We start from the raw sequence: 22,406 nt of genomic DNA, 5'->3' as shown, positions 1-22,406 counted from the left end.
CCACTGAGGACAGTGCAGGAAGGTGCCACTGAACCTCCCTCCAGGGACTGGGGCTCGAACCCACCACCTCCCCGCTCCCGCACCACAGCGGCAGCCTGGCACCGCCCGCTGCAGTGAGGGGGCCGCGACGCCAGAGGGCGCCGTGGCGCCGCCGCCGCGGCCCCGTGACCTGGCGCCGCGGCCCGGCCGCTTCGCCGGCACCGCCTCCCCGCTGCTGCCGGGCTCGGCCCAGTCCCGCTCTGCTCCGCTCCGCGCCTCTCCACCGCAGCGGCCCCGCCGCGATGTGGCTGGGGCCCGAGGAGGTGCTGCTGGCCGGCGCGCTGTGGGTCACGGAGCGGGCCAACCCCTTCTTCTTGCTTCAGCGCCGGCGGGGACACGGCAAAGGGGGCGGCCTCACGGGTGAGGCGCGGCGGGGCTGAGGGGAGGCTCCGGCTCGGCCGCAGCTGGTCGGCGCTGCGCGGGCAGCGGGGCATGTCCTGCCCCGCTGCTGTGTCCCCGCAAGGCCCGGTCCGGCCCGGGGGGTGCTGAGAGGCTCCCTGACCGCGGCGCGGGCCCCGAGAGGGCCGGGCGGGAGCTGCCCGCCTCGGTACGGCGGCGGGAGCGGAGGGGAGACGGAGGCCCCGGCGGCTGGGGTGAGCCCGTTCCGTCCGGCGGGGTCTGTGCAGCGCCTGGCGCTGCGGCCGGGCCTCCCCTGGGTGCTGTTGCACAAGGGAGGGCGAATAATCGTAACGGGGGCGGCTGGGGTGACCCTCTTCCCTTGCCAGGAATGGCTCCTCTGTCATCCTCGCATTGCCTGGAATTGCTGAGTTGTTTTCTTTATGTATTTACCCCAAGATTAGAGGATGGAAGTGAGATGTAGTTTTAAACTAAGACCTTTATCAAAACTGCTGTGCCTGGGACAGGGGTGAAGTTGTGTGGGTGCCCGATAGCGATGGAGCAACCCCACTGTGTGTGCCTGATACCCTGTTTGCTAACAGAAACTGTTAAAACAACGTCACAGTGACCAAGGCACAATGTTAATAACAGCAGAACTGCCCCCTCACTTTTAAAACACCCCGTTTATGTGCAAAATACTGACAGAGTTACATGGATAACCCAATTGTGCTTTTTACGTTTGTGTATTTACACAACCAGTTTCATGTGTTAGCCCTGTTAACCAAACACACTGCAGAAATGGCACAAGCTGATAAACACCCTTAGCATGTTTCATTTGTTCACAGTGTTCAAAATTGTTTTGAATGGCTCTTGTTTTATGCAGCATAGCTTAATTGTGTAATTTCACATGTAGCCATGTAGGTATTCTGGAGTTCCCCAGGTTCTTGCAAGAAGAAATGATACCTAGTGCTGTTCTGGAAATGTTTGAACTGATCTGTTGTTGGAAGCTTGGAGCCAGTTTACTTCTTGAGCTAGTTTAGCTCAGTAAGAGAGTCTTCTTCAGAGCTCTTATGTGTGAAAAGCCACGTGCCCTCCTTATGGAGCTGTACAACTTCTTGTTGACATTTTAGAGGTAGAATCTAGATATTCAGCCTGAAAGCTGGAAAGGTGTGTAAGTAAGTTGCTGAGTTGCTGTTGTACTCAGATTCTTAAACGTGTCAATGTGTCTTCACTGATCCATATGTCAATATTTGATACGTTTGTTATTGTTATAGGAAGTATGCAAAATTACTTTTTAATACCTATTCTGTCTAAAACTGTACACAAGAAACCTGGAGCCAAAAATGAGATCCTGCTGTGCTGGATAGATACATATTTGGTCTAAGGATTACCAGATGAGCTTGCTATGGATGGCATTTCTCTTGAACTATGATCAGTGGTATATTCCTAGTCTATTACTTGCTTTTAGATAGCCAAAGGAGATAAAGGGGAGGAAGTAGCATGTCTCATGATGACAAATGAGATATGGGTGAGACTTGTGCAAGCCATATAGAGGAGAGCAGGGGGATAGAGCCTGGGCCTCCCAGATAGGGATCCAGAGGAAGAGTCATGCTCTCCAAGTTCTAGTGTTAGAAAACTAGCCATGAGGAAGTTGCAAAACTAATTTGCCTTAAAAATGTTTATAGTACATTCTGTAGAATAACAAAGCAAATAATCATCTTAGATATTTGACTTATCTAGAAAATAGACTGAATTGAAATACATGGGTTTGCTTAACGAAGTTGCTGTCAGTATTTATTCTGGAAGTGCTTCCTTTTTCATTTAGCATCATGTAAAAAAAATACATGAACTTCTGTGTTACCAAATTCTGATTCCCTACCTTCTTTCTTTGTTTAATCAAAGTACTTCCAGAAACAACACTGAAACCTGTGAGCACCAGTTTTTCTGGAGCTGCTTGATTCCAGTTTGGATGAGTTATCATACCTGCTGTTTGCATAGGTGATGCTGAAAGATACAGCATTGAAAACTCCGCGGTGTTTTAGTTTAGCGGGCTTAAAAATCACTATTGCCAACAAAAACCCCACAGAGGAAATTACGTTTCACTTGTATTAGAAAACTCTCCTAGGAAGGCAGAGGAATATAAGGAGGTTTAGGAGACACTTAATTGCTATCTAAACTTTATCCATTACCAGTGGGATTGGCTGTAGTTGGTTTATAGGTAATTTGCTTGCAGTGACTGGATGTGTGTCTTCGTTGTCTCAACCAAGTGCTGTTGTTCTTCCGTCACAGCATACATCATAGGAACATCATTTTTCCCTAGTTTTCATCCCGTATTTTTACTTAACCCAATTCTTCATTTTGGTAATACATTGTTTTAATTTCTCCTTCTTTGCCTTCTAGGTCTTCTTGTGGGAACATTAGACGTGGTTTTGGATTCCAGTGCCAGAGTTGCCCCATACCGTATTCTGCACCAGACTCAGGACTCTCAAGTGTATTGGGCAGTGGCATGTGGTATGTAGTGATGTGACTCTTGTTGGAGGCTGGATTTTTATTATTCTATTGTCTTTTTGGTTCAGATAATCAGTGATCCTACATCTGTAATAAATTTATAGATACACTATATCTGTATAAAACACTACAATAATATTTTTTTAAAATATCAAGAATCTTTGTGGTTTTTTACTTGAGAAGTGTAACTGCTCTATTAGAATGTCATGGTACAACCTTCTAATATCTGCTGATAAACTTTGATTAAGGCTTTAGGTCCTACTGGTTGCTAAAGAGAAAAGTATCTTCAGACGTATTTGTTAGACCAGTTTTGTTTATAATAAGAATCTTCACTTCTCACTTTGTGGCTGAGACATAAAATTTGAGCATGAAGTAACCACGTGCTAAGCCCAAACATCTTGGTATCTTGTTTTCACTGTTTCTGTCTTCTCCCCAGGCAACCACCATAATATTCTCCCTTGCAGAGCTACTTAAATTCTGCTGAAATGAGATTTAGAAGTTGCTGTGTTTCACTGAAAGTTTCCCTTTTGAGGAAGGAGGAGGCAGAGAGGAAGAAAGACAGAAAACAAAATGGCAAGCCAGAAACTGCACAGAAAAAAGCAGAATATTTAGTGGCTACGTATGGTGCAAATCTGAAATTTTATAGTAACTTGACACTAATGAGTGTGTTATTTTTGTGCAGTATCAGGAGTGTTTTAATTGATCTCCTTTATACCTCAGTTACTTTTAAGAAATGCAGCATGGTAAAATGAGCTGGGCTGTGTAACCAAATAATTATACTGGAGTAAATACATTGTCTTCATCCAAAGTATTTTTGTAATCATATCTGTTTCTCATTTGACTGTCAGAGTGAAAGTACTTAAAGTTATAAAATGTATATGGCTCTCCAGTTGAAAAATGTGTACTTTTTATGTACAATTCATCATTTGTAAATGCTAGTGGCAGCATTCTGGTCATGCACACAGCTTTGGCCTTCCAGCCAAAGGTTCCGGCCTTCGTTCTTACAACTCTCTCTGTAGGAATTGGTTTACTCCTTGTATGTAATTTTAATGTTGTTCTTAGATGTCAGTTACTGCGGCCTGGCTCATTTTAGCAATTTGTCTGCTGCGACTTGGTGAGAGATGCAGCTCCTGAAACAAAATGAAACTCAGACTTTATTCCCCTACCATTGTTGCTGGACCTGTGGAGGTTTTTTGACAACCAAAGTATCCTATAGTTGATAATTCTGTGACCTTAAAATAAGCCATTTTGTATTACTCAAAATCATTAGTGATTTAAAAACACTGTCAGATGGCTAGCACAGATGTCAAGTAAACTTACTGTTGTCTGATCCATTAGACTGTACACAGACTCAAATTCAAAGCCCTGCAGTGCTTTGAAACAAGACAGCTTACTTGCTTCTAGTTTTTAGTTTCAGATCTTGGAGTTATTTCTACTTACGAAAGCACGGATTAGGTGGTGTTGGGCTTTGTGGTTAGGTGTCTGGCTGCAAATACATGAAGACTGTTTCATTGCTGAAACCGTCTCTTAAAAGTCAGGTAGAGCAGTAGCTTTAGGGAACAGCTTGGGTGTCTGCTGCTTTCTTCTTTTCTATCATTAACCACAGGGAGGGGTGTAATGTACTCACAACGAAACCAAGTAGAGGGAGGCATGCTGTTAACTTTTTTAGGTATCCCACTGCTCTTGCACAAAACTTCAGAAGATGAATTTACTGCAATTTGGCAAACAGAAACTTGAAAATGTCTTTGACTTGCAGTTAAACAGGTTTCTTGTTAGGAGTATAAATTGCTTTTTAATTCTTCTGCATTTTTTCTGTCTGCAAGAGAACGCAGTGATAGCTGTCAATAGAGAGGAGGAAATCTTTTTAGTAAACACAAATCTTTGAAATAATGTCAACTAAGGTAACTTTCTATAGAAAAGCTCTTCAAATTGGTTACAGAGTGCAGCTTGTCCTTTGTGAGCTGTTGTAGATGGTTAAAGACAGCAAACTAGTAGGAAGTTTGGTGAGACCTTTTTACTTAAGAAAGTTAAAAACTTTGACATGAATATTTGGTTGCTTTTTGGTTTGGAATTTTATGCTTTTTGCTGACTATTGCGCATGGAATACGGAACCTCTTTGTAGGTGTAAAAGATTCAGTTCTTCTGTAGGTGTAAAAATTTCAGGATTCTGCTGAAAGTTAATTATTTTTGCTCCAGAATACCAGGAACTAAAAGAGTACTTCTTGTCTGGAACATAAGAACATGTTTTATCTGGGGAAAAAAGCTGTGTTTGGTGTGCACTGGCAGATAGGGTGGTCTGTTGGTAGTGTTATTATCCTTGGTGGCAGTGGAGACATTTCATTAGAAACATAATGTTGGTGTACATAAAATATCCTTGACATGTATGCAGTTACTGTGTTTGATTTCTCCTCATCACTGTTTGGTAATTATTAGTTTCCTGCTGGGAACTTAGAGGGAAAGAAAAGACCATGTTCTAATTTCTTTTTTCTTTGCTCTTCCCATCATCTTTCACCCCTTCAATTAGGGTCATCTCGTAAAGAGATCACAAAGCATTGGGAATGGCTGGAGAACAACTTACTGCAGACTCTCTCCATCTTTGATAATGAAGAAGATATCACCACCTTTGTGAAGGGCAAGATACATGTAAGTGACACATTTCCCTGAAGGACTTCCAGATCCTGCGAAAGAATGAGGAGGTGGCTTTAAGAATTTTTTACCGGAGGGAGGGAGGGAGCAAGAGCTCCATTGCAAAACTTCTCCCTACTCCCTTTTCAGACACACATACATTTGAAATTGTCATGGAATATATATGGTATTATCAGCATCATGTTGCAGTCATAACACTGGCCAAAGGTATTTGTGTGACGGAAAAAGTGACAAGCAGTAGACCTCAGGGAACAGCCTGCTCAGGATGCTCTTACTAATTAAAATATACCTCTTTAAAATCCTTGCTGATTATACCTTTGATGCAGAGAGAATGTTTAACAAGGATTCATCTAGCAACAAATACAGCAGGGAGAATTCTAGTTTGCAAGTAATACACTTGTCCTGCTGCAGTGCTCTAAAAGGCATCTAGGTTGTAAAGGAACTGCACCCCAATTTCCACTGACTTCTGAGTCAGACAGGTGTCTGCTTGTTGTGCAGTGGACACACTTCAGATTCCCAGCCCACAAATTCTCCAGAGTAGAAACCTGTAAATATAGTTTGCTATTGAACAGCAGCAATTTGAGTCTTTTTCAGTACTCTTGTCAGACTGTTTGTATTTTCTGTGTGCGAGAGAGATTGTGGTCATTTGTTTTTTCCTTCTGGCCATCAAGATCTGACAGACTGTGGAGTTCTGCTCTTCCTGGCAGATGATCTTCTTCCTGTTGAAGAAGCATGTATGCAAGTAAAAACAGACTTCAGTTCTCCTGCAGGGTGTTCAAAGTGTTACCAGGCCAGCCAGGAGAAACTCAGTCAAATGTTAAAGTGAATGCTTGCTGCATGTGTTCAGGAATGGATCCCAGATCATAGACTCCCAGGCTATCTGGCTGCTCTTTCTACATGTCTTTACCATTTCTCTAACATGACAGGAGAAATGATAACTGTTGTGTTGTGTTTCTTCTTTCTGTCTTCTGGATTGCTGCAGTGACCTTTTGCTGTCCATTATGTCTGTCAGCAGGCATGTTCCCTTCTGTTCCTTCTCTCATTTCTTCCCTCTCTCCTCCCATGTCCTTTCAGGGAATTATTGCTGAAGAGAACAAGAATGAGCAGCCCCAGAGTGAAGAGGATCCAGGTAAATTCAAAGAGGCTGAACTGAAAATGCGGAAGCAGTTTGGGATGCCCGAGGTGGAGAAGTTGGTCAATTACTATTCCTGCAGCTATTGGAAAGGCCGTGTACCCAGGCAGGGATGGCTGTACCTCACTGTCAATCACCTCTGTTTCTACTCCTTCTTGCTGGGCAAAGAGGGTGAGTTGCAAGCCCGATAGTTGTTTTTCTGCCATTTACCATGAACTTTTTGATGCAGTTGATCTTGTGTGTGACCTTTTCTAAGATGACAGGCTTTTTTCCCTTTTAGGAATCCTTTGGGCTCTAGCTCAATGCATAGATCAGTCCTTGCACTCATAGGCACTTCAGGGATGTTTAGACTGAATACCTAAGTCAGTTGTTGTACAAATACAACCAAAGTTTTACATAAACTGGATTGGAGAACCAAGCAGTATTTTTACCTTGGTGAGTTTTATTTGGAACCACCACCAGGATCCAATATTTACAGAGCCTGAACTCCTGAGTTAAAAGCTAATTTGCTGGAAAGAAAGAGTGAAAACTTGAGTAATTGTACTTGAAGGCATTTACTGGATAGGAGATAGTCCTTTTGTAACTGCATTATTTCTAGTCTAGTTAATCACAAGGATTACTTCCAAGTATTTTTGGAGAACCTAGTAAAAGAATTGTCCATGTGTAAGCGGGGGAAAAAGTGCTGCTACACTGAGAGCTTAATGGCCCCTTGAGCCTCATTTCTGATTGTTGTTTTTCCTCAAATGGTAATATAGGGGTTTTAATCTCTTTTTCCCAGTTACACTGGTGATCCAGTGGGTGGATGTAACCCAGCTAGAAAAAAATGCCACGCTGCTGTTCCCTGAGTGCATTAAAGTAAGCACAAGGGACAGTGAACTTTATTTTTCCATGTTTCTCAACATCAACGAGACATTCAAGCTGATGGAGCAGTTGGCTAATATTGCTATGCGGCAGCTGCTGGATAATGAGAGCTTCCTACAGGACAAGTCCCTCCCAAAGCCCAGGAAGCCTCTTAAGAACATCTCTGCATTAAAAAGGTATGTGTTTCCAGCAGTGAGGAAACAAGACAAATAACAGGGTATTGTTACAATAAATCTGCATTGCTGTGTAGCTCCCGATTGCCTCTGGGTTTTTCTCACTCTGGCTGTATCACTTATTCCTATCATGAGACTTCTGCCTGATCTTTTTTTCTTCCCATCCCAAATTGATACTGAGTTCACACACACCCTCATGTCTTACTCATGCATGAGTAGGCATGGTCAAGAGGAATTTTCAACCACAAACTGTTGAAAATCCTGTTAAAAAATATGTGAAAGAAGAAAATTACACCAGCCCCATTGTCTGAAGTTGAAGATTTCTAAAAAGTAATACACATTTGTATTGTAATAAGTCCTACTGCTGGGGACTGATCTCTGCACTTGCATTTTATCTTGTATTGCAGGACATGCCTTGTCAGTGAAGCATATCTGAAGGCTGAAAGAAGAGTCAGATAAGGGGTGACATCTCAGTTAGAGAAATGAATACTAAGAATACACAACACAGTCTGACTGTGGGTTTTGACTGGGTTTTTCCAGTGAGAAAAAACCTCTGGGGATAACTGTTTACTTTCCTTTAGAGACCTGGATGCTCGAGCCAAAAATGAGTGCTACCGTGCCACTTTCCGATTGCCCAAGGATGAATGCCTGGATGGACACACAGATTGTACCTTGTGGACACCATTCAACAAGATGCATATTCCTGGCCAGATGTTTGTTTCCAACAATTACATTTGTTTTGCCAGCAAGGCAGAGGAGGCCTGTCATCTCATCATTCCTCTCAGGGAGGTAGGGATTTCTTACCTGTGTATTAAGACTATAGGCCTTTCTTGTCTTTTGTGTGCTTCTGTCTTTTGTGCAGTGCTTTATAGATCATAGACAATCTCCTAGATCCAAATGGCCCTTGTCTTTGTCTTCTAGGTGACAATAGTTGAGAAAGCAGATAGTTCCAGTGTCTTGCCCAGCCCTCTGTCCATCAGCACTAAAAGTAAAATGACCTTCTTCTTTGCCAATCTGAAAGACCGAGATTTCTTGGTACAGAGAATCTCTGACTTCTTGCAGAGAACACCATCCAAGAAACCATGTGGCAGCGACAGGGAATGGAAGTGGAATTTGGCTGATCCTGGTTGCGAGGTACTAAGGAAATAGCAGGGAGGAGCATTTGTCTGCTTTTCAAAATAATGCTCCTTGCAGTGTTTTAACAATGCTCCTTACCAGCAAATGCTGTCTCTTTGTTAGACAATTAGCAGAGGAGGGAGGCTGCCTGAGCTCAGCTGCTTTATGTTCTGTTGTTCAGGAGATTCCAGAGTTGCCTTGCAGCAGCCCACTTGCTGTTAGCCCCACGTCTGCTCTCAGCAGTCGACCTATCAACTTCTGTGCTGGGGAAGTGCCAACAGCCTCACAGGGACTACTCAAACTCTTCAGAAGAAATTCCGAGGAGCTTTCAGGACCCAAAGGGGTAAATAGTATTTTAACTTAAAAGAATTAACTCTAGTTTGCAGTAGCTTGCAGATTTCCTCTCCTGGTCTGACTTACAGTTCTTTTTATCCCTAGTCAGTCCTGCAGTATCACTGCTTTGTCTGTCACAGTAACAGTGCTGCATAGATGTAACCTGACCATCAGCTTGCTTTATCAGTACTGAGATACCTGAGATACTTCACTAGAGGGTGAGAAATGAGTGTTACTGTGCTTCTGAGATGTAAATTCATGTCTGTGAAGAACTATGTTTCTTCAGATCAAGAAAGCAGATCTCTGCTTGCTAAGTAATCATCTTAGGCCATGGTTCTGGTTGCATTTATGTGCAGGTTTGCAAGGTATGATGCCATTGGACAGCCCATGTTAGTGTTTTAAAGACTTGACTTCAAGCGAGGTCAGAATTGATTCATAACAGTGTAGGTTAGGATGCACCTGTTCATTCAGGCAGAAGAATAAAGGCTTCAAATATCACAATGCAATGCATTTCTCTTGTGAAGTGTAGGCCTGAGTGTACCCAGAAATTACCTGTCCTACAAACATAAAATGCATTAACCTCCTAAAATGGACATATTTGTTTCTGTGAAGGCAAAGGAGAAGATGAAAGAAGAGTCTTGGAACATCCATTTCTTTGAATATGGGCGAGGGATGTGTATGTATCGCACTGCCAAGACAAGGGAGCTGGTGCAAAAAGGAATCCCAGAGAACCTTCGTGGAGAGTTGTGGCTCCTTTTCTCAGGTAGGATGTTGTGCTGGATACTTTGACAGCTATTAAGAATAAGCTTTCTGCACATCTCAAAGGAAAAAGGATAATTCTTAGCTCATTTCAGAAGAAATTAATCACAAGTTAATAACTCCTATCTGAATGATACATTTCATGGTGGTAGTGCCAAAAATGCAGTGATCACATTTCTGAGATTATGGGGTTTAATGAGTATAGTAGCTCTTTGGCTTCTTTTGTCTGCGTTTGTGTTGGGACCTAGACTCTTAACATGATGATTTCACAATGAGTTTATTACTATCATATCTATTCATAGTTAATGAATTCATGCAGTTCTTCCTGGCTGCCTCATCTCTGAAACTGTGGGCATAAAATCTGTATTCTAGAGCTCAAAAGGTGAAGCAATATTTATTTGTCATTACAGGGGCTTGGAATGAGATGGTGACTCATCCTGGTTACTATGCAGATCTTGTGGAAAAGTCAATGGGAAAGTACAATCTTGCTACAGAAGAAATAGAGAGAGATCTGCACCGTTCTATGCCAGAACATCCTGCCTTCCAGAATGAGCTGGGAATTGCTGCCCTCCGCAGAGTGTTAACAGCTTATGCATTCAGAAATCCAACAATTGGGTACTGTCAGGTAAGAAAGAAGCCTTAGATTTATTAGGTCTACATGGTGACCGTGATTGACTTGGTCTTTTTCTGCAGGTTTTTATTTCAAAGTTTCAGGCTTTTCCTTCATGCTCTCCATGTGGTGGTGTGAGAGCAGGAAAAGTGGTGATGTTGCAAGTTTTCTTAACTATCCCTTGGATATAGCATTGAAATAGACTTTGCAGATTTCTGTTAGGTGTAATGAGAGTCTTTTATGAGTTTTCCTGTGAGAGCTTTCCCTAGCTCAGGAAAAACATCAAATGGCTTCATTAAAAAGAGCAATTGAATCAAATAAGTGATGACAAACATGGGCAGTATATTGACAACCAAGCCAGTTGCTCATTTGTGAAACAACTCAGTTGAAATTCAGATTCATTTTGTGTATTGCTCTGGTACTAGACATTCTGTTATGTTGTTCTGTTACAATCAAATTGTTAAATTTATGAAAACTGTGAAAATTGTAGTTAGTCACACTGATTGATCTAAATGCTTGACAAAAAGTAATTGTATTATTTGCTGCCTCACAAACAGAGGAACTGAAACAGGAAGGTAAATTGGCTCAAGGTCATCTGTTGACTCATACCAGTAAAAGCTGGAAATAGATGTGACTCTTAGTGACAGTTTTGCTGTATTCATGCTTTTTAAGTTTAGCTGGTCTGTCATGAGAGAGCTTTCATGAACATCCTCATGTTTTTCTCCTCTGTGTATTTTACTGTGCTGGCTCATAGGCCATGAACATTGTTACATCAGTACTGCTGCTGTACTGCAATGAGGAAGAGGCTTTCTGGCTCCTAGTGGCTTTATGTGAGAGGATGTTGCCAGATTACTACAACACAAGAGTAGTGGGTGAGTCTTTCTCAAATTCATGCTGGAGCCTGGATTTTCAGCTTCAGCTGCACCAGCATCTCTCAGGAGCATTTTGTTGTTCAGAATGAATTAAATGTGGCGCATTTTTAAGATGATGAAGCACAACCTTAAAGTTGCAGGTGTTTGATGGAGATGTAAGAAGAGACACTACAGGCTACCAAGGTAGTAGTACTACCTTGTAGTAACAAGGAAGATGACGTCACTAAAAATTGGTAGCAGGAGGGACTATTAGCAGTAAAGAGGCATATCCAGGAGAAAATTATTGGGTTATTTCTTACCCATCTGAATTGTTTATTAAGTCTTTGGAATAGGCTCCCAGGAAAGGTTAGTGAAAGCTCCGTTTCATGGGCTTTTAAAGTTGGTCTGTATAAAAGAGTACAGTGTGATGTAAATAGCATAATATCAGTAGTTCTCCACCCCTCCTTTCAGGGTAAATGCATAGATCAGTGAGAGGTTCTGTTTCTACATGCTCTGCAGTGTAGGAGTAGTATCTATCTAAATGTTTGCTTTATTGAGGAGACAAATCTAGATAAATGTGTAAGTTTTAGTTCTGATATTAAGAGGCTTATACAAAATTGAAGTGAACTCATGATATTTTAAGAATTGATTAGCTAGTGTATAGTACCATGATACCACCAATTTGAATTCTACCATTGTTTTTGTTTGTTTTCCAGGTGCATTGGTCGACCAAGGCATCTTTGAAGAACTTACACGAGAGTATCTGCCACAGCTGTCAGAAAAGATGCAGGACCTAGGAGTGATCTCCACCATATCCCTTTCGTGGTTTCTCACTCTCTTTCTCAGTGTCATGCCCTTTGAGAGTGCTGTGGTCATTGTCGACTGTTTTTTCTATGAGGGAATCAAATTCATCTTACAAGTGTCGTTGGCCATACTTGATGCCAACATGGAAAAGTTGTTACAGTGCTGTGATGAAGGTGAAGCCATGACTATTCTGGGCAGGTACCTTCATTGTTCTTATTTATAATAGAATAGTAATGGTACCGTTTTAGTTATCATCTCTTCCTACTTAATTCCCTTACATAACAGGTCACAGATAACATTTAGATTGCAACTTGAGCTCCAGAGAGGTTTGCTATGGCTTTCTACAAGAGCTGAAATTGAATTTTAGCTCAAGTGTGGAGGAATCCCATATTTCTGAAATTGTTTGCTTTGCAGCATAATGCATTCCTGCATCTCAGTTTAAATTTGAACTCCGAAGGGTTGTTTATCTGAAATTCACTGACAAATTCTAATCTATATTAAGAACATATCCTGGCAGGAATTGCCTGGATAAAAAAACTTTATCAAGCAGATATCTCTCAAATCTAGTAAATGCAGTATTTTTCTTGTTTGAAATGTGAATCTCTTCTATGTGCAGCAAGATCTTCAGCTTACAACTAAAAGCTCACTTTAAAAAGAGTAGGTAGGCCCCACAATAGGATGAAAATCAACTTCAGATTCATTGAAGGTAGCATTGCAGGTTAGCTGGGAAAAATTAAATTGCCTTACGTGTTTAGATTAATGATACAAAGAAGTTGGGAATTACGTGTTTAGGATATGACTTCTTTCCTGGACACTAATCCTGGAGCTTTGCATCTGTTCTGTTTATTTCCCCACAGATATTTGGACAATGTAGTTAACAGACAGAGTGTCTCTCCCCCTATTCCCCACTTGCATGCCTTACTGACAAGTGGAGATGACCCACCACTGGAAATCGACATCTTTGAGCTCATCAAAACATCCTATGAAGTAAGGTTCTGGCTTAGTTTTTGCCCAAGAAATTTTTCTCTAGTAACATCCAGTTTTATACTTTGTGCAGCCTGAATCTGAGCAATGTTCATAGCTTGAGGTGTTTAAGCGCAGGCTTAAGCCATTAATCAATGTTTGGTATGAGTAAAGACTTAACACTGTTGGCTACTGCAGATTACAGTCTCCCCAGCACCAGTGGAGATTAAAACGAAGACTGTGAATAAGTAAAATTTGCATACCAGAGATTTCTTCCTGCTTTGCTAAAAAATCATCCATTCTTACTCATATTTGGGGATTGTCAGTGCTATGGAGTTGGGGAAAGAAATTAAGGACAAAAATGGTTAGGTATACTGCAGAAACATGGAAGCATCCCTGTTCACATGCAGAGGAATCCTGTTCTGGGATCCAAGTTACAATAATAGGAAGCTGGCCTGTTGAAATACCTCTGCACTGGTGGAGGTATTCATTATTCATACTGAGAACAAACTCAGAAGAAATTTGTAAATGAGTGATGGAAAGAACACAGTTAAAAGAACTGGTGTTTGACAGTTCTCTGCTATGCTGTGCTAAACGTGGGTTCATTTTGCTTTTTATCTCCTGTTTTTCATCCTGTCCCTTTCCAGCTGCTTACAGTCAGGCTGCCATCATTTTGCTGGGTATTTTGTTTGTTTCTTCAAATCTGCCATCCCTCTTCTTGATTTCTTTTAAAAAAAAGTCACCAAATTCATCTTAGTTGTCCGACCTCGTCAGTAGAAAAGCCTCTTAATTTTGGTGTTTCTAGCTGAATCTCATATGGGTCCTAGAAAAGAACATGTCTGGAAGGAATGCCAACCTGTCTGTATCTCCACCACGGCACAGGATCTGTATTTCTGTCAGTCCTGACAGATGCTTTTTCAGCTGTTCTTTTTAAACCTCTCATGCTGGATTTCTCATGAATTCTATATGAGTTCTCTTACAGGACAGATGTGAATAGGGAGTAGAGCTCAAGCTTTGTCTCATCTTCTTGCTGTTGGTAAAAGGCTTCTAGGAGCGTTAAATCATCTCTGAGGGGATAGTGCGCTTGTTAAAGACCATGTAATTGAACAGGGGTTGTTCTTTCTTTAGGAGATGATGCTGACCTGGTCTTCTTCCTTTCTTGTAGAAATTTAGCAATCTGAAGGCAGATGACATTGAACAAATGCGTTTTAAACAAAGGCTGAAAGTGATCCAGTCTCTGGAGGATACAGCCAAGAAGAGTGTGGTATGTGACTCCCAGATTGAATGAGCTACCAGATGGCATATTAATGCAGTGTGTTTTGCTGTAAGCATCTAGAAAGTTTGCACTGTAGCAAACCTAGTTTTGAGTGATTTAAAGAATAGCAGTTCATGTGAAAAATGGGTTTACTGGCTGTAATAATATATTTTCAGTTTTCTTACTTCACATGGTTCTCTTTAATCTAGTAAAATGGATTGAAGTGCTAGGGCATGATTGAATGAGGTATTTGGCATGGAGGGAGATAAATGCCACTTGTAAGCCTTGTAATAGTCTCCACTGCCTAGTACTGTCTGTTTCATTACTTGCCTGGAACCTTTGAGAAAAGCTAGCTAGCAGGTAATTACTTACCTGCCACTTAAAGAGTATGCTAGCGCATGGCCAAAGGGGAGTATCCATATCTATTGCAATTATCTGCCATGTCCTAGGTGGAGAATCTCATCCATAACTTTCTTTCACTGTTGTTTTTCAATACATGTGAGTCAAACATCTGAAGATAAAAGCAAGAGGCAGCGGCAACACAGTCTGCACAGTCAGGTCCCTGCACAAACAGGGAATAAGCGCAGCAATTTTTTCTAGGCATTCCAAATATCAGCAGTTTCTGCATGACCAGAAACTGTCTTTCTGACATATAATTCGTAGCAGCGGGAAGTATTAGAATGGTTGTTTTCCCTCCCATCCTGTGTCGTATCACCTTGCACTTGTTTGTTTCTCTTCTCTATTATACAGGTTTTTCCATGAGTCATATTTCATTTTTCTAGCTTTGAAATAAAATTTTCACTCTATTTTCTCCCTAACTATAGGTTCGAGCTGTGTCAGGTGACATTGGTTTCTCTATTGAGGAATTAGAAGAGCTGTATGTAGTATTCAAGGTAAGAAGCTGGAGTGAAGAAGAATGTGTTCTGACACAGGGAGAACAAATATCAAAATAAATTGAAAGGAAAGCAATGACTTTGCTTTGATTTTTTAATCCAACCTATGAGAAACAGATGTGGCATTCTGTTATACATGGTGCCAGTAAGACTGGCCCTGTTATGTTCTGGTTGATTGTTATTTTCCCCCCAAAGATAGCCAAAACACATTCACAGTATTTGAATCATACTTATTCAGAAAGAGATTGTGGAGTCAATGGAAGAAATGTCACACAGTACTTAGAATGGGGAGCTAGGATTGACTGTACCTCAGTTTTTGTTTTCAAGTTTGCCATTAACTTGATCTGTAATTGTGACAAAATTACTTAAGTGCTTTGCCTCTGTTTGTCAGTGGTTTTTTTTAAAGGAGTGGTATTACCCAACTCCATTTACCAAGTCACTGCAAACTCAGTTGCATTGTGCTGTAGACTGAGAAAGAGAGGCTTAATTCTTAAACCTGTTACAGTAAAGGCTGAGTGACATTTTGTTCAAACCTGAAATAATGGGTTTTGTATTTTCACTTAAAATTGTTTGTTGTGCTTTTCACAAAATCCCTGTCTCTTCCTTCATTTTGTATTATTTTGCAGTGAAGTAACACTAGTAATAACGGAGGAGATAAACTGTGTGTCCTAGAATGTCTCTCCTTTGCTTCCTGATGCTATTCTTGAGCTACAGCAAAGTCTCCACTCCTTTGGACTGTTGTAGTGTAGTATAATCTGACCTTTTAATCCTTCCCCTCCGAAGGCAAAGTATCTGATGAGCTGTTACTGGGGAAATAACCGTGCTGCAGCTGCCCGCCGGGATCAGAGTTTACCCTACCTGGAGCAGTATCGCATCGACATGGAGCAGTTCAAAGAGCTGTTCATCGCTTTGACCCCCTGGTCCTGCGGCGCACATACACCGGTGCTAGCGGGGCGTTTGTTCCGGCTTCTGGATGAGAACAGGGATTCTCTCATTAACTTCAAGGAGTTTGTCACAGGGATGAGTAAGTGGTGGGGTTTGGAGATGATATAATATTGCAAAACAGGTTTCTGTCCTTTTCCAAGCAGAGAACTAAAAGGAGATAGTGGTGTTTGCACTGTCACAAGGGGAGGGTGGCTGCCTTACAGGAAGCTTCACGAGAACGAAAGATGCCTTTTTGCTGCTGCACTGTCTCCTGTTTTAGGAAACAGTTGGCAAAACAAAATGCAGCTTTGCTGTGGATTTCTTTACTGCTTCTGCACAGGGCTTTGTGCAGGTATCATTTCCTCATTGCATGTGAACTCGTTCTGGTTTGAGCTTGAGAGCACAGGGTGATTCTTTGTCCTAAGGGCTGTTTTTCTTAACCTTGCTTTTTTTCTTTGCAGGTGGGATGTACCATGGTGACCTCACTGAAAAACTGAAAGTACTCTACAAACTGCATCTGCCTCCTGGTGAGTGATTGCTATTGCTTCTCTATACTGTTACTGTTGAGCGTGGTGTGTGCTGACATGCAGTTGTAAAGGGATGCCTCATGAATTTTGCTAATGAAGTGGGTGATAACTGCTGTTCAGTTAGCTTAGAGATCTTAACATTTCCTTCTCTGTAAATACAGCTCTGAACCCAGAGGAGACAGAGTCTGCTTTGGAGGCCACAAGTTATTTCACAGAGGATGTTACAGCAGAAGGTAATACAACACTGCTGTCTTTACCTCTCAGAGTAGGCAGGAGTTGCAGCATAAATCCATGTGCTATGAATAGTGATTTTGTGCAAAGCATGGTCTCGTGGTGGCAATAAGAGTACGTGAACTTGCTGTCTTTGTTGCATAATGGGAAAGAAGTTTGGAGCTTAAACTCCTGAGTGCCTATTTCCTGCACGACACAGCATGCTCTGAATCAGTCACAGACTGCTGAGAAAGAGCAGTGTGCTTTTACCAGCCCCTGTCTCCCACCATGATTTAGGTTTTTCATGCAAGTCTCATTGTCTCTCTCTTCTTGTTTTTGTTTCCTTCTCTGTGTCTGTCTGTGTCTGGCCTTTACTTCTCTTTTATCTGGGATATTGTCCCCTCAACCCCTTTTTCTGCTGCTCAAGTATCTCCTTTTGTCTCAGAACTGGATTTCTGCCTGCACTGTGAGTCTCAAGGTCAGTCCGTGTATTATGTGCATGCATTGAGCGTGGCTATCATGCTGATATCATCTGCTCACACCAGTGTGCTATTTTAAATACTCTGAAGTTGTAGCTGCTGCTCCTCTTTTCATGACACTCCCACTATGAATAAAATGCTATGAGTAGTTAGATACATTTCAGTAGATTCTAACTATTGAGTTTCAACCTGGATCAAAATAGGGTTTGTCCATCTTTTTTCCAATAGAATTTGTCTCACCCTAGAAATTGGCAGGTGGAAAATAAGCTCAGAGCAGAGCATGGGGGCTGCTGACCTGGGCAGATGGCACCTGTGTCTACTCCATGATCTTCTAATTTAAAGGAATAATGATTCATGCCATTGTATTGTAAAAGTGTTAGGAGACTAATTTACTGTATTTCTTAAAACATGATTTTGGGGATTGTCAAATAGGAGGTCGAAATACGTCAATTGTGCTAAATGTTTACCAAAATGTAATAGTGCTCCAAAAATAAAAATCTGAGTAAGGGGTAATTGTACTGTTTGGTGCGGAGTAGCTAATTGAACAGTCTGACTTGAGCCAAGACTTCTGTATAGTCTGGTGACAGTATAGAGAAGCAGAGGCAAAGTTTGTGAAGTTAGACTCTGCTGATTGCTCCCAAAGTGTCAGTTAAGTCAGTGAATAATGGTGAGTGTAGGTGTTAGTCACATATGTGCTCAGTAGTGGTCTGGGTTTTTTCCATTCATTATCTTGCTTTGGATAACTGAACTTCTTTAAGCCATCACATTGCTCAGCTGTCTTTCATATCTGTGTTTCACCCTTTCTTTTAAGAGTTCTGCCCTCTACCTCAGCTCTTAAATCCACTTTTTCAACGTGGCTTTTTATCCAGTTCATCCCATCATCCTCTTGCTTCCATCCTGTTCTATTCACTCATCTAAGCACCTTGTGGGACTGTGAGATCTATCCTAATATTAAACATATTCATGTATTATTTGAATTTGTATACTGAGTTGTCTTATGTTCTTCATGTGCTGTATTGCTGAAAATCAGTTATTAACCATGATTTTCTAATTCCATATTTTTTTAGAAACCCAAGAAGATAAAGGAAGGACAAATGAGAATGGTCCAGAAAAAGGTAATTCCATCATCAATAGAGACCACATTCTTGTCTTGTCACTCTCCTATTATGAACTGTTCATTGTCCTTTGCAGTATTGAGGAAACCTTTCAAAGTGTCCCTTGTGGACAGAGGTAGAGTGGGATGTGAGCTGGGAAATAAAGCTCTCTCACGCCTTATTGCTCTGACTTTTACATACCAAGAGCATAACATTTGTAATTCATGTCTGGCAAGTTGTCAGCTCATAGAGTTCATTTAGGAGAAGTCAGGCTGGTGCAGCAGTATTAGCATTTTGCTCTACTGAGCTGGATCAGATAAACCAGCAGAAAACAATGCTGGTAGACGCTTTCCTGTCAATAAAACCTGCTTCCAGCATGATTTTTGCTTGCACAGCGTTCACTTTTGAAGCCTGAAACCATTAACCACCTGACTATAGTGGCTTATTCTTGTCTTACAGAGGAGAAAGGTACCAGTCCACAGGACTACAGATACTACCTAAGAATGTGGGCCAAGGAAAAAGAGTCCAGGAAAGAAACCATTAAAGATCTTCCCAAAATGAGCCAGGTAAGAAGTGAATGTAAAGGTTTCCAATTAGGTGACTGACAGCTTAGTGGGGAATTCAGCAGAATGTGCAGCCGTTTTGCCAGCATGCTCAGTCTTTGCCTGCTGTTTACCCTGCTGTTCTGGTCTGGTGAGCTTTAGAAGCCTCTAATTCCACACGTTTCTGTTGAATTTCCCAGTGGACATGGGCAAACTGCTTTGTTTCCACCAATCAAATGTATTTGATCCTCTCTCCCTCCCAGAACAATTTTTCCTATAAGAACTGCAGTCTCTGTTTTCCCTCCAGAGCAGTTTCAAATATGCCTTCAGTTGTATAAACTTGTTTGGCTTTTTTGGTTTTGCATTGCCTTAAGTTACAGCTGCTTGGTGAAGAGCAAAGAATGTGGTTACAGGAAAGAGAGCCTGATGACTGGTGTGAGCTTTTCTGTCTCTGATTTCCTTGATGTGTGCTACTTAAACCGTTTTGGAAATGCTTGGAAGCTGACCACAAAAGAGTAGCAGGACAGAAGTAAAATGTTAGGTTTTCTCAGATGTTCATTTGTCAGGATTAAAACTCCACCACTATTAAATTGCTAGCTGTGTCTCCATTTAGCCACTATAGCAGAGAGAGGAGTTTGCCTGCATTGGGCTGTTCTGAATCAGTACAGCAAATTGCCATTTACTTAGTAGGGAGTCAGATAAACAAGGAGTTTACCAAGATGGTGCCAAGATGGTTGCTTAATCTGTCGCTTTGTTCAGCTTCATCACAAAAACATCAGCGTTTTTGGTCTTTGTCTGTTAAAGGAACAATTCATAGAGTTATGCAAGACCCTTTACAACATGTTCAGTGAGGACCCAGTGGAGCAAGAGCTGTATCATGCCATTGCCACTGTAGCCAGTCTCCTCCTGCGAATTGGAGAGGTTGGGAAAAAGTTCTCCAACAGGCCCATGAGGAAGTCTGAGGACTGCAAAGCAAACAATACCCAAGATCCTGTGAGTGAAGAGGAGTCACCAACATCTGAACAGAGTCAGAATTCAGCAGTTGAGCAGCAACCCCAAGCTGACCATGAGGACAAAACCTGCAGAGATGCTCAGCCTGAAAAACCACAGCAGGAGAACCAAACTCTAGGAGATGCATCAGGGGAAGGACAAAACTCTCCTTTACAGCTGCTATCAGATGATGAAACCAAAGATGATATGTCCATGTCTTCGTACTCCATGGTCAGCACAGGCTCCCTGCAGTGTGAAGACATTGCAGACGACACGGTCCTAGTTGGTTGTGAAGGCAGCAGTTCAGCTGCCAGGTATGGTAGCACCATTGACACTGACTGGTCTATCTCCTTTGAGCAGATCTTAGCTTCCATGCTGACTGAAGCAGCCCTTGTAAACTACTTTGAGAAAAAAGTCAACATTCTCCAAAAGATCAAAGATCAGAAGAAGGTAGAGAGGCAGTTCAGTTCATCCAGTGATTATGAACTTTCCTCCGTGTCAGGGTGAACTGGAGAAAGCAGGAATTGTCTTTGGGAGATGCAACAGGGAGATAATGTGACAGATGGCAGAATGGTTTGATATTTTGTGTTTGGGGACTTTTTTGTTTAATCAGAGACCAGTGACTACACAATTACAATAGATTCCAATTGATAAGGGGCTTCTGACAGTGACTTTTTTGTAGATGCTTCTTTGGCTACTCTCGCTGGTTAGGTTTATATTCTCGAGAGCCATTAGAACCTAATAGCCCCTGACATACAGAATTACCACCATAAATTATGCATGTCTGCCTTTTGCTGTCCTTTATTTTAAAGAAGTTTTATTTCTGACAGTAACTTCTCCTTGCCTGCCCTTGTTTGCTGTAGGTTCCTGGGTAACTTGCACAGCAGATGCAGCCTGGCTTGAAACCATGTTCACTGCTGGCTGCCATCCTGAGAGCTAACGCAGTGTAGTCAAGTGCTGTAGGGCCCTGACCCAGAAATAGTCTTGTAAGTTCTTCAGTGTTGTTCTGTGACTCAGCAGCTCTAGTGCAAATCTGCCCCACTGCTCCCAGCACCCTCAGATCTAAACACGGACATTTCTCAGGTCTGCAGGTTTCTTTCAGATGGGATTTGGCATTTTCATAGTGTACGATCACGTTCTCCTTCAGCATTCAGGAGTTTTCAGACAAACCTGGTTTTCTAGCATTTGCTGTTCTAATCCTTTGACATCCATTGGTTTTAGTTTGTCTGGGAAGCCACAAGCTCCTTGACCTCAGTGCAGAAGTAATATTAAGTCAATCAGTGGTCTTATGATGGTTATAGTGAGGGACTAAGTTCCTAAATTAGAAGGCGATGAATCAGCCTCAGTGTTACAGGGCAGTGACATACTGGTCTGCTGGACTTTTCCTGTCAGTACAAGAAACATCCCTTGTTTCTTGTCTGTTCTCTATTTTTAATAGATAATGATGGGTCCAGTTTTTAGGAGGACCCCTAAGAACAGTCTGATCAGTCAACCCTGCAAATTCCTGGGGCAGGAAGACGTGCAGGAGCATTATATCACCTGCAGCTGCTCAGTGTGTCCTTCCTGAGCATCTCCTGTACAAAGAGTCCAGCAGTGGACATGCTCTTAGAAATCCCTACTTATCGAAGGGCAATTATACTTAGAGAGGAAGAATTCTAAGCAGTGTGGCCCTCTGCCATCAGCCCTTTATGGGAAATCTCAATAATAGACTAGATCTCTTTTCCAGTTAGAGACAAAATAACTGGGAGACTGAGTGACTGCTCTTTTAGATCAGTTAAGACCAGAAGAAACTAAGAGTTAGCTTTCTGGTAGTAGGGCATGCGCTCCAAGGACGGAGAATTAATGTTGTTCCTACAGATAAATTCATCCCAGTACACATATGCCTTGCAGGGCAGGAGCGGGAGCTAAGCCCTCACTGAAGGCAATGTTTGCTATGGCTGTTGGCTGGGATTCAGAATGTGAAGGATGGGAAGGACACGGACGGTTGGATGTTCCCATTTAACACTACTTGGCATGCTACTCGGTGTTAATTCCTCCTTGTGACAGTCTCTGTATGTATTCACAGCTGGTACATACTCCTTATTTCTCTGCCTCCTGTGTCCTGCATCACTGGAGAGCAGCCATTAGTCAAACTGCTTTTACTAATTATTCAGTAATTTATTGTCATTTTTTAAAGTACAAATAATACATGTGATTTTACACTGTCTGTCTTATGTCATGTACTCAATAAAGGAACCAGAATCCTACACACTACTTTGACTCCTGTTTCTCTTAGCTCGTGAAGTATTGCTTGTATCCTGTCCTTGGTGATTATCCAAAACAGCAGATGTGGAGTTCCATCTTCTTTGTCTGTCTTCCCCT

At 41.9% G+C, this 22,406-nt stretch overlaps 1 protein-coding gene across 2 annotated transcripts; it reads left to right on the top strand.

The window, feature by feature from the left end:
* The first annotated feature begins 222 nt into the window (after positions 1-222).
* Positions 223-22,244, top strand: TBC1D9B (TBC1 domain family member 9B). 2 transcript variants are annotated; one of them, XM_080626959.1, is made up of 22 exons: positions 223-399; positions 2,776-2,886; positions 5,408-5,526; positions 6,604-6,832; positions 7,440-7,698; positions 8,277-8,484; positions 8,617-8,829; positions 8,993-9,154; positions 9,757-9,907; positions 10,314-10,528; positions 11,268-11,385; positions 12,081-12,366; positions 13,026-13,155; positions 14,297-14,395; positions 15,211-15,279; positions 16,063-16,303; positions 16,665-16,730; positions 16,892-16,963; positions 17,368-17,418; positions 18,487-18,534; positions 18,973-19,079; positions 19,860-22,244. In XM_080626959.1, the coding sequence occupies exons 1-22, from the start codon at positions 282-284 to the stop codon at positions 20,550-20,552; spliced, it is 3,765 nt and encodes a 1,254-aa protein (XP_080483085.1). In that variant the 5' UTR covers positions 223-281; the 3' UTR covers positions 20,553-22,244. The 2 variants fall into 2 exon arrangements, with proteins under 2 accessions (XP_080483085.1, XP_080483084.1); XM_080626958.1 differs by lacking the exon at positions 17,368-17,418 and having other exon boundaries at positions 225-399.
* Positions 22,245-22,406: the final 162 nt, after the last annotated feature.

The sequence above is a fragment of the Psittacula echo genome, assembly GCF_963264785.1.
Source record: "Psittacula echo genome assembly, chromosome: 11".
Taxonomy (NCBI): domain Eukaryota; kingdom Metazoa; phylum Chordata; class Aves; order Psittaciformes; family Psittacidae; genus Psittacula; species Psittacula echo.
Note: the sequence above shows the minus strand (reverse complement) of the source record. Positions and strands in the feature narration are given on the sequence as shown.

Coding starts and splice junctions, on each gene's coding strand:
- TBC1D9B (XM_080626959.1), top strand. CDS start 282: ATGTGGCTGGGGCCCGAGGAGGTGCTGCTGGCCGGCGCGCTGTGGGTC. Junction 13,156..14,296: donor TCATCAAAACATCCTATGAA/GTAAGGTTCTGG, acceptor CCTTTCTTGTAG/AAATTTAGCAATCTGAAGGC. Junction 16,304..16,664: donor GGAGTTTGTCACAGGGATGA/GTAAGTGGTGGG, acceptor TTTTCTTTGCAG/GTGGGATGTACCATGGTGAC.